At 50.8% G+C, this 12,035-nt stretch overlaps 1 protein-coding gene across 14 annotated transcripts in view; it reads right to left on the minus strand.

Annotated features, from left to right (window-relative positions):
* Positions 1 to 2,708: 2,708 nt before the first annotated feature.
* The window catches only part of SNX29 (sorting nexin 29), a 630,208-nt gene continuing 620,881 nt past the window's right edge, over positions 2,709 to 12,035 (minus strand). For 10 of the 14 annotated variants that reach the window (XM_063699638.1, XM_063699637.1, XM_055365873.2 and 7 more), the window contains one exon: positions 2,709 to 8,536. In XM_063699638.1, the coding sequence (XP_063555708.1) occupies positions 8,117 to 8,536 (420 nt within the window). In that variant the 3' untranslated portion in view covers positions 2,709 to 8,116. The remainder of the gene's footprint in view (positions 8,537 to 12,035) is intronic. The other 4 variants (XM_031003143.3, XM_055365866.2, XM_055365871.2 and 1 more) reach the window with 1 other exon arrangement.

Here is a 12,035-nt window from a genome sequence, read left to right on the forward strand (position 1 = left end):
GCTGGAAGCAGTCGGATCTAGATCGATTTCAGGGGTGGAGCCAAGGGCAGTAGTGCACCTTACCTATCTTGCTCACTGCCGTGTGCCCGGCAACTGGTATATAGTAGGTGCTTGTTTCTTACGGAAGTGAATAAATAGGAACCTGGTCAATTAGGAGTTAGGGGACAGGAAGAGGCAAGGACTGGCGGTCTCCACAGCTGCTAAGATGGAACCTCTACTTCCTCAGCTGGGGAGTCACGGGTAGGAGCACTTTTGGGGCAGAAAACAAAAGATGCCTTTTAGTTTGGTTTGAGATGCTCGTGAAGTGATGCAAATGGAGTGTTGGTTAGGCAGTCAGAGATGAGGCTGACATAGGTTTGGGAGTTGGGTCCACAGAGCTGTGTTGCCCAATACGGGAAGACACCAGTTATACAGGACACTGAGCCCTTGAGATGCAGCTCGTCTGAGCAGAGCTGTGCAGTGCATAAAATAACATACCAGTTTGGCAGACTTAGTACCCAGAAATGGAAAATACATCAGTAAGTTTCAAAAGGATTGCGTGTTGAAATGGCAATGTCCTGGATGTATTGGGTTAAATGAAATATACTATTACAATTATCACCTGCGTTTTAAAAATATTTTTAATGGGGCTACTAGAATGTGTTTTTGTGAAACAGGATCTCTCTGTTGCCCAGGCTAGAATGCAGTGCTATAATCACTGCTCACTGCAGACTTGAACTCCTGGGCTCAAGCGATCTACCTGTCCTGGCCTCCTGAATAGCTGGGAAGACAGGAGCATGCTACCATATGTGGCTAATTTTTTAAAAAAAACAAAAACAAAAAAACAAAAACAAACTGGGCTGGGCACGGCAGCTCACGGCTGTAATCCCAGCACTTCACGAGGCCGAGACGGGCGGATCACGAGGTTTAGGAAATCGAGACCATCCTGGCTAACATGGTGAAACCCCATCTCTACTTTAAAAAAAAAAAAAAAAAAAGCCAGGCATGGAGGCATTTGCCTGTAGGTCCCAGCTTACCTGGGAGGCTGAGGCAGGAGAATGGCGTGAACCCAGAAGGCAGAGGTTGCAGTGAACTGAGATTGGTGCCACTGCACTCCAACCTGGGCGACAGAGCAAGACTCCGTCTCAAAAACAAAACAAAACAAAAAAAACCTTGTTATAGAGACAGGGTTTTGCTATGCTGCCCAGGCTGGTCTTGAATACCTGGCCTCAAGCTGTCCTCCTGTTTCGGCCTCCCAAAGTGCTGGGATTACAGGCCTGAGCCACTGCACCTGGCTGAAAATTTTAAATGGCATACATGGCTCACATGGTATTACAGCTGGACAGCGCTGATGGAGGTGGCATTGGGAGGGTCACTTAGGATGGTGCAGGACAGCAGCAGCAGCCTGAAGACTGCCTTAAGGTCCCTCTGCATTCCCCTAAGTGCAGCCTCCTGACTTAATGCCCATGGCAACGCAGCTGTGGGGTGCCTGGCATGGTGCCCACATCACCCCCACCCCCCCAGACAGAAATGGTTACACACTGCCTCCATCTGTGACAGCCCACAGCAGCCTTTGGGCAGCCGGGCTTCAAGGGCCGCCTGCAACAATGCCCTTCATGCGGCCCTGGTGGGAACTTACTTTATGCCTGGATTCTCATCCCAGGAGCCTTTTCTCTGTTACCATAACTGGGTTAAAAATGTTGACTATTTTGTTGCAGGGTCTGAGTAAGCCAGTGTACATTATTTGGGAGGTGTGGGGGCAGTGCAGAGTTTCTTTTCATCCTTTAGGTCTCAGCTTAAAAGTCACTTTAGCCAGCCAGGTGTGGTGGCTCACACATGTAATCCCAGCACTTTTGGAGGCTGAGGTGGGTGGATCACTTGAGGTCTGAGTTCGAGACAAGCCTGACCAACATGGAAAAATCCTGTCTCTACTAAAACATAAAACATTAGCCAGGAGTGCTGGCCCATGCATGTAATCCCAGCTACTCGGGAGGCTTGAGGCAGGAGAATTGCTTGAACCCGGGAGGCAGAGGTTGTGGTGAGCGGAGATGGCACCTTTGCACTACAGCCTGGGCAACACGAGTAAAAAACTGTCTCCAAAAAAAAAAAAGCCACTTTAGCCAAAAGGACCCCTTGGCCTTAGCCCCATGGCTCTCTACTGGCCCCCCCTCCCCCCAGGGGACCTCTGGCCATGTCTGCACATCTGTCTGTTATAACTAAAGGGGTGCCCCTGGCGTCTAACAGGTGGAGGCATCCTACAATGTACGGGACAGCCCCCCACAACAGAATCATCCAGTCCCCAATGACAGCAGTGCCTAGGCTGTTTAACGTAGATTCTTGGTTGGGACCAAGAATCTCTAATTCCTGTCACTCTTTTGCAATATTTACTGTGGTCTGAAATTATCCGGATGGTTGACTTCTTAAAAATCTGTCTGCTTCATGTCCAGTGTGACTCCAACAGTACACCTTACCTGTCTTACTGCTGTTTGCCAAGCACCTGGTATACAGTAGCCGCCTAATAGTTTCTTACATGAGTGAATACATAGGTACCTGTAATGAGGAGTGTTTTCTGTATGAAATTTTAATGCTGCATTGCCAGTTTATCCAAATCTGCCTAATATAATTAACTCAAAATGAGATTCTGTTCCATTTCAATTCAGTTGATCCACGTGTATTAAAAGTTCACCTCAATCTCCAGTTGTTGAAAAAGAACTGAGACAGAGACCATCCACTGAAGTATCTAATTTATAAAATGTCACAATTTTTGTCATTGTAAAGAGGTTTATCTCAACCAGGTTGTAACAAAATTTCCACAGCTTATTCCGAAAGAAAATTTTAATACAAGAGATCTTAAAAAATTAAACACATTTGTTTAAAAATCCTATTATGTAAACCTTAACATAAGAGGGTAGTTAAGATAATACTACAGGTTTCAGGGCGTTTCCACAGACTTCTAGACCTTATGTACACACAGACTATCAGACTCTAGATACGTGGCCTGCTTACCCTTAAGAGGGCTCACTGGGAGCCGATAATGGGTGCCCCCTAGTGGGGTTACCATCGCTCCTCCATTCAAAAAAGACTCGCTTCTCTAAGAAGTCGGTGTCAGGTGAGTAAGTGTTCTACCTCATGGCTAAGTCAGGGATGAAGAGAGGCCAACATTCTTCTTAGGATAATAAAAATCCCAATTAGCTCTACCCCCATCCCCTTCACTCCGGGAAATTAATGGTCTCTGGGGTCACTGAGCGTTTAGTAGCTCTGGGTGCAAATGTACGATCCACCATTGTGTGTGCTTCTGTCCTCAGTCCCAATTTTTGCAAGGGCATCCTCTGTCTTTCCTACACTGACAGTGAGTGAGTGGTGGTTCCCCTTGCCGTTCATGGAGACCAGCGGCAGAGCTGAGAAAATTTGAGGGGAAGTAGGGGAAGCCTGGGTGAGTGGTTTTCCGGTTAGGATGGGAAAACATTTATGCACCAGTTAAGAACTAAATCCCTGGGCCTTAAACCACCAGTGAATCTAGAATCTTCCACCAGCAGGGCTGCTCCTTCATGTCATAGGCTCAACTATCTTATTAAGGAAGCCAGATTTCTTTTTCACTTCTCTATAGAAACTAGCTATAAGGAAGGATAGGCAACTTGGTTGCTGGGATTTAGCAATAACTGTCTGCTCCATGACATAATTCAGAGTACGTAAATCGGGCCCATAAGATGGCAATGGCTCATGGCTAGAGTGAGGAATACCAGAGATGACTGATTGAGGTACATTTCAACAACCATGGGATGAACCGCGGGATCCAGTCTGCCTAGAGCCGGGAGACCCTGGATGGCTGCACCCTTATTCCTATTGACCAAGGAGCTGAAGCTTTATTTTGGAAACATAATCAAGATTGTGTATTAGAAAAACATGAAGATGAACTTTTTTGGCACAGAAATGAGAAAATATACAGTGCTACAACTGCACAATTAGCACGGAAGCCAATCTAAAAACAGCAAATATTTAACAGTAGCTTTAATGAATTAATGCACAATATTTTGAAAAATGTTTGTTATGACTGACCTTGCTCATAAGCAGATGCCTGCCTTCAAGAAACACCCCAAGTCTGCCGTGATTCCGAGCGAAATGCCAAGGCAGAGTCAAGACAATCATTACCTTTAGGGCTGAAACCTGGGCATGAGGCTGCCCCTTCCGGGATGCCTCCTAGCCAGTCTGATGTACCGGGGAAGGAGGAGTGAGGATGGGGTCTTCCTCAGGTCCCAGGAGCTGAAAACCCAGCCCTTCCTTTGCCATCAGTTCTGTGCCAAGGCTGGAAGATACTGCTGGAGTGCAGGGCTTCCCCCGTGTGGGTGCTACAGCTCACACAGGAGCTTGGTGGAGGAATGAAGGATGGATTCTGGGGGTAGCCGGAGGGGAGGGGGCTCACTGGGAGCCCAGAGAACATGGCTGGGCCTCCCTGTGAGGAGCTAGATGGTGTCGCAGCCCCATGGGGGCTTGAGCAGGTGGAGCAGGAAGGCCGAGGCCTGGAACCCCAAGAACTGGTCCTCAGGGTTGGCAAAATGTCCCATGCAGAACCAAGGGAGGCAGCCACTGCTGGCCTGGGCCACAGAGCCCTGGCTCAGGGTGTTAGGAATATAAGCTGCCTCCAGAAAGCAGAGCCTGCTGTCCATCAACCAGGCAGGCTGGTGGGCTTCGCTCCTGTTTCCAACCCCGGATTGTGATCACTGGCCCCAGTGCTTGTTAGTTGCATCAGCTACAGCCATGGTATCAATCCACCTGGTGTAAACGACTTTCAGGAGCCTCTGGTTTTTAAAGCACAGTACTACCTGCCATGGTTCTAATAAATTACATGGTTATCAAAATTGATCTTAATCTCCAAAGTATGAAGCAGGGCCAAGGGCTGTGATCAGACCCAGTCCACATCCCTCCCCTTTCTCTTCCTAGATCTTGCAAGACGGTACTCTCGTTTACAACTCCACTGGATGATCCCTTTTATAACAACTCCACTGGATGATCCTTTTTATAGCCAGCAGCTCCCTAGATGCAACTGGTGACTCGATGTGAAGATGGCTACCACCATAGACTGTAAGAGCCTCTTCCCTGAAAGTGTCTTCCTCCACCAAGGCTTGCCAGCAGAGAAATGCAGGGGGCTTTGAACCCCAGCTCCATACTCTAAAATGCCTTGCCAGCAACGTGATTGGAGCATACTGCTAAGTGGGAATCAAGCTGGAATTTCACACTGATTGCAGGAAGAGTGGGGGAGAAGGTTCTGTCTCAGATCAGGAGTGGATGGCTGGGCTAGGTTTCTAGCAGCCTTTAAACTCTCTCCCTTAGAAGCTTTTCTCTCTCTCTCAAGGAGAGATGCCTCTGCCCAGCCCTACCTTCCTGAGTCTTCTTCATCTGGGGGAAAAAGAAGAAAAAAGGATGTGAAAGATGGAACCTGGTGTTCTTTCAGCACAGCAGGCCATGAAGAGAGAAGAATTCGGTGTGGATTCTTCCTCCCAGCAGAGGGTGGTCCCAGAAATCCAAGGCCCTTGAGAGGTGGGCCACCCTCGTTCCTCTCTGAGTAGGGGAGGCGGCTTCTGTTCTCAGATGTTGACTTTGAAAACCTCTGAGGAATCTTGGAAGACAGATGTGAGGTGCAAGCAATCCTTTCCTCAGGGGTGTCTTCGCCACTCATGGATAAGGTCGTGGGCTTAGCCAGCCCTCAGAATTGAATCCAGGCTGACGGGCAGATGACACATTTCCAGGGTGTGGAATTTGGGCACCAGGTTCCATCCACAATCCTGCTAGGCCTGGGTGTTTCTGCCCCATTACTCCAGGAACTGGGAACCCTGCCAGTTGTCTGTTGCCTGAAGTTCATCCCACTGCACTAGAGAGCAGGACGGGGTTCTTCTGAGCAGCAAGATGGACCCAATCATTGCAGGACATCCTATGGGATTCCAAAGGGAAGGCTTCGGGGGAGTTGCTGTCACGTGCCGGCCACCAGCATTTCTCAGAATCAGAGGAGATGGTCTGGATCTGGGAGATGACTCTAGGGTCTGTGCATGATCATGGGAGAGGTACCAGGAGCAGGCAGCTGGCGATGGTCCCCATGTGGCTCCCAGGAACATGCTCTCCTCATTTTGGAGAGCAGACCAGGTTTTTTGTGAATAATTCAGCATTATAAAAGTGGGAGGCAGTTTCTCCCACCCGTTCAATACCAGCTGAGAGCATACTTGTTTCTCACGGGTTAGTACCTCTCAGCAATGGGGGACTCTTTGTTGCATTGTTATCATGTGCAGAATGTCTAAGGTGCTTCCTGGTGGGGTATCTGGAAGAGAGTAAGACCCAATTCACATCCTGTGCTTCGGGGGCAGGTGTCAGAAAAGGTGCAGGTCATAAGCCTGGGCCCAGGGGAATGTCAGAGATGGGGGAGGTTCCTTTATCCAACAGAGAAGAGGGAGATTGACCTCCAGGCAGGTGCCCGGGCCCGGGAGGCACTCCTGAGACAGTCTGAGCTGGCATCAAACACCTACTTCAAAATGACTTATGTGGCATAAACCCAACCTGAGGGGTCATGACATACAGCAGATGGAGCTTTTAGACGTTCCCTGCCTCAGTCCATTAGGGCTCTCTATTTAGAGTTACCAGTCACGTAGGCTGATGTGCACTCTGGCCCTGGAATTTCAGATAAAGCATGTGTATTGCAGCAATGTTGGCAGGTGAGTGGGAGGAGACCAAGTTGCCTTTACAGGGTGTCTCGGGTCCTCCACACTCGCAAACTGACTGCAGGGTCCGCACCTTCATACACGCTCCGGCTCATATGGTCTCACCGGGGCAGGGCTTACCTGGCCCCAGGTCCCCTTGGAAGTCATGTAGGCTGCCTCGGTTTTTTTTTGGGGGGGGGGGGGGGGGGGGGGGGGGGGGCGCGCGCTGTGTGTGAGTGAGCTCAGCCTTCCTTAAAGGCCACGAACAATCTTCCTTCTTGCTACGAGGGGAAGGCACAGTATAAACCTTCCAGATGATTATCCAGAGATGTCCTCGAGCCTAGGAGATGGACCATGCTCACCTGGGCAGTTCACATTTTAAGCCACTGAGTTGAAGCACTTCCAGGACAAGCCTATGGCTTGCCATCTGTCACCTTCCACCTGCTTTTGTCCTCAGGTTCTGCTGCATCTCTGCCTCAGATTAAGGCGGAACACACAAACTTACTCTTGCATAGTCCATTTCACGACATCCTTCCTAGTTAGTTTACCCTAGAAATGCAAACTGCCTCAACTTTGCTGAGCATCTGAGGACGGCTCATGCCCTGCGAGGTGCTCTGATGTCAGCTCACTGGAGGAGCAGCCCTGGGGGCTGCCCAGCTGCTGGTCCCCCTCCTCCTCTCCACCTGCCAAGGCCTCTGTACTCTGAGAGCCACCCTGACATGGGAGGAACAGAGGACTCTGTCTTAGGGGATGCAGAGTTCTGTTATCAAGGACAATGTGGGGGGCAGACGGGATGGAAAATGTCTTTAGTGGAGAGAGACATGATCTGTTCAGTGTCCACACTGGGTCCAACTTCATAGACATGGAGCCTGGTTTGAAAACCATGGAACCTTCTGTAGTGGTTCCCTGACCCAAGTCTCTCATGACTGTAAAGCCAATGCTACTTAGGACATGCTGGATGGCGCCGGGTTACTAGGTTGCTGCTGATGGCTGGGCCAGATGTTGGAGTCCCCCCACGCCAAGCCTGGCGAGGGCCTAGGTGGCCTCAGGCTATGGAGGGCACTGGCCCTTCCTGAAGCCAGCCATGGGGGAGGTAGGGGAAGTTCTCTGAACTCAAGTTACACATCACTAATGGCTCCTTGCCAAGACCACAGGAATATCCCTCTGGAAAAGTGAGCTGTGACAGTGCCAGATGTCTAATGACTGTTGGTGGAAAATGCAATGAAAGGAACCAGGCCCCCCCCCCCCCCCCCCCCAAAGCCAGCCGTCCCTAGGTTAGGCCAGGCAATAACCTTAAAAAGCAAAAGGAGAGGCTAATAGTCATTCTAGTCCCCATGTGGGAAAGAGTGGAGAGGCTAGCTCTGTATGAACCTTCCTATATAGGGGCTCAGCTGTGCATCTCAACCAGGGGGCACCCAGCCTGACCTGGTGCCCACCCTCCTGCCAGCCTTGAACTACAGGAAGGTGGAGGAACAGCCCTTACAGCCTAGGGCAGACCCCAGAAGCAGAAGAACTGTGTGTCCCAGTCTGTCCAGTGAGGTGCTGCCTTGCTCTCTCAGATCACGGGACCATGCAGCTCGAAGACTAACTAGTTTAATCGGGGTGTTGTGTAACTGTTGGGAATCGTGTGCTCTCAGGGTCACCAGGTGGACGTGGTTGTCACGCTGAGGTGACGGGCCAGCAGCGGTGGCTGGGGTGGAGGCAGCTGGTGCGGCGCATAGGGCCTGTGGCTGGGGTTCTGTCGAGGTCAGAGGTCGCCGCTCTGGGGCTCCACGTTGCGGGTCTCCCGGGGCTGACCCCGGGACAGTTTGGGGAAGCGGGAAGCTGCTTTGGGCCGGCTGTTGTTCACAGGCTCTCCGGGCAGGGTGATGTCGCTGAAAGAGCAGGGAGAGAATCGGGTTAAGTCTGGGGTTGAAAAGCAAATGACCACAGGCCAGGAAGGGGAGCCAGGTGTGTGGGCAGGAGGGATCTGGTTGGCAACTGTGACTGGCTTACTGGAGCGGCCTCTAACTGGTGCCACCTGAAGAAAGGAGAAACCCGTATTGTCACGTAAACTTTACTTTTTTTTTTTTTTAACAGCACTCCGAGGCTACAACCAAGCTTGGCTGTGAGTCTGAGCTAGCTCGTGGTACCATCGTTCCGGTCTACATTTTAAGGCTATGAAAGAATGTTCTAGGCACAGCTTTCTTCCCCACATTTTCCTTGATTTTCCAGCAAAGGTTCGCTTCTAAGTCCAAGGTGACTTTGGAGAACACTATATAAAGCCATACAAGATGTGTAGCAAAACACAGGAGAGGGACTTCCTGTAGAATTAATCCTAAGAAAATAATCAGGTCCTAGGCCAGGGGCTAGTTATAAGGTGGTTTGGCATGGTATTGTGTTTAAGAGCTAGGAACAGTGGAAGATAACACCAAGGAGGGTGGACAGTGATCCTGGTTCTGAAGCAACATGAACACACAGCGTATACGGGTCCCAGGGCACGGGTCTGGTTTGTGGGAGGCCCTCGGCACATTTTTTAGGGGATAGGGTAGAGGCTGGGAGGCTTCACCCTGAGAGCAGAGGGTGCTCAGCAGGAAGTCCCGTGATATGGTTGAATTTTTTCAAAATTGTATTTTCTGGGGACAGTCTCAACTCTTGCCCAGGTTTTCCAGTGCAATGGTGTAATGACAGCTGGCTGCAGCCTCGACCTCTGGGACTAAGCCATCCTCACCTCAGCCTCCTGAGCAGCTGGGACTATAGGTACCAGCCACCATGCCTGGCTAATTTTTTGTAGAGGTGGGGTTTTGCTCTTGCCCAGGCTGGTCTCAAGTGATCCTCCTGCTCAGCCTCCTAAAGTGCTGGGATTACAGGTGTGAGCCACTGTGCCTGGCCAATCCGTAATGACACCTGTAAAGTCCCTTTTGCCAGATAAGGGGACACACAAATTCTGGGGCTAGGAATGTTCTTACTCTGTCTACTATAGGCTATTTGAATAGGAAGTAAATATCTCACTGGGATAAAATGTTTTAAAACAAGACAAAAACCTAATAGGATCGACGTCCACTCCTGCGTCCAGAGCACCTCTGTGGTGCTGTGGCTTTCTGGATGTGAATCCTGGATCCACTGGACCCTACAAGGCAAGACAGGACTGTTTCCACAGCTAGCTCCACCCTATCTGTGGTTCAGAAAGGACCAGAGATGCCAAGTGAATGTCAGATCAGGAACATTGACCCCCAGCTGTCACCAAGCCTAGTTTCACAAACCACATGAGTTAAGGAGAGACTTGGATTCATAAATAAATCATTCCCCTAGAGGGTCCCTGCAGGGTTCCCTGAAATAGCCCAGCATCTTCATGTATCTCAGGAGTGAATCTCTTTACAATGATCTACTTTGCGTTGCACTTTTCCAGGGACATGGCCACTGTGCGAGTGAGATCCCTCGTTTCAAGTTTGACACCCTGATAAGCTAACAAAATGAAGACCCCTTTTAATGATCGTCTTCTCCTGTACGTCACGTTGTGCTTTGCCTTCTGTGCATGGATGAAAAAGAAACATTGGACCTTCAACAAAGCCGGAGCTGCTCTGAATCGTCTCTGAGCCCAACCAGCCTGGTGTGTGCTGTGTTTTCCTCCTTTAGGTGGCTGTCTGGCCGCAGGCCCAAAGCAAACATGCTCCTCTTCAAACGACGGACCCCCCTTACGAAGAGCCTCTTTATCCCTGAATGCTCCTTAGAGGATGGTTCAAAGATGCTGGAAGGAGGTCTTTGCTCTCAGCGTAGGGGGACTGATTCTTAGATACAGGAAGGCTTGAATGTAAAAGTCAGTTTCAAGCCATGCCCTCACAATCCCCTCCTGTCATGCTCTTCAGATCCGGGGTCTGAGCAGCCACTCTTAGCCCGCAACCACCACCATCATTCAGCATAGCCAGGGTGAGCCCTGCCCTGCAATGACCAGAGGCTGGGGAGGGGCCCTGGAGGTAACGGGCTCTGAGAGTGCCTGGGAGAGGCCAGTGCCTTGTTGGTTGGGAGAGGAGAGGTAGCAGTCGGTGGGGTAAGGAGGCTTTTTTAACAAACAGTGCCTGTTATGCAGGGCTGGGGAGAGGATAGAGCTCCGAGGCACGTGTCTCTGTTCAGTCCTGCCATGAGCAGTGCTGTCTGACCTTGGTTTCCTTGTCTGTCATTGGGGGTGACAACCATAAGCATATCCTAGTACTGTGGTAAGGATTCAAGGGCTACCTAAAGCCACCAACTAGCTGTGTTTCCATAGGCAAATGCCTGCCCTCTGAGCCTTGGACAGAATAAACGTGGGGTGGTTGTAAGCATCATGGGGATCAAGTGTCTACAGAGACAATGGGCAACAGTGAGCATTCAAACACATGAGCTGTGTCACCACCATGCTGGGCATGAAGGGGGGTGCAGAAGTGGCCCCAGGCTTGGAAAGCCACAGTGTCATTGAGGATGGGGAGGGCAGACACTTGACAGATGGCGGTGGTGGATCACGGTGGATGCCCCAATGAGAGGGAACTCAGGTTGTTCTGAGCAGGGCACAGAGGGCTTCCTGGAGGAGGCAGAGGTGTAGAGGGTGAGCAGAAGTGAGCCTGAGGGTCACTGTGTGAAGGGCCCTCTAGATGTGAAAATGAACATAAGTGAAGGTGGCAGGCCCATGGGGGAGGGGGTGGACTTGTAGCCGGGCATACCCGGCCCAGCTGCTTTGCCTTCGTGGAAGGCAGGGTTAGCTCGGGACGTGCACTGAGCTGTCACGAGGCTATATGTGTCACATGTCTGTGCCTGGCTCCTGGGAAGTCACAGTGAGTGTAGACTGCTGTGGTTGAGGGTGACAGTAGGCTTCTGTGACACGGGGACGGTTCAATCCTCGAGGCCATGTGGAGCAGAGCCATGTCTCGGGACACAGGCTTGGAGGCAGGGCTGCTGTGATGGCTCCAGAGAACCCAGGATGAGGGGGCAGGTGAGGCCACGGGAGGATGGGCTTCATTTGGGACAAGTTGAGTGGATGACACCTGCAGAAAATCTGGCTGGAACAGGGGCTTCAGTGAGTACGTGACAGATGGAAAACCCAGACTGCTGCACACAGTGGACTTGAATGGAGAGGGCTGCTGGCATATGTGAGGCTGAACCTCCTGCAACTGCCATCTTCATAGATTGAGAACAGCCTAATACTGGTAGTACTGTCTGGCTGAATAGCAGAATCTGAAGGTGTGGGGTGGGTGGGACTGGGAGTATGTAAACTGGCAAAGGAAGTGGGGGCTAATGTGGATAAGAGACCAGGGCCAGTACTCAGAAGAGAAGACGACCCCATGTGTCCCCACTGGGCCCCATTGCTACAGGCGAATGAGGCTAGTGCCAGGCTCATCCCAGGACTGGCGTCCAACAGTAGAG

Source organism: Gorilla gorilla, chromosome 18, assembly GCF_029281585.2.
Source record: "Gorilla gorilla gorilla isolate KB3781 chromosome 18, NHGRI_mGorGor1-v2.1_pri, whole genome shotgun sequence".
Classification (NCBI taxonomy): domain Eukaryota; kingdom Metazoa; phylum Chordata; class Mammalia; order Primates; family Hominidae; genus Gorilla; species Gorilla gorilla.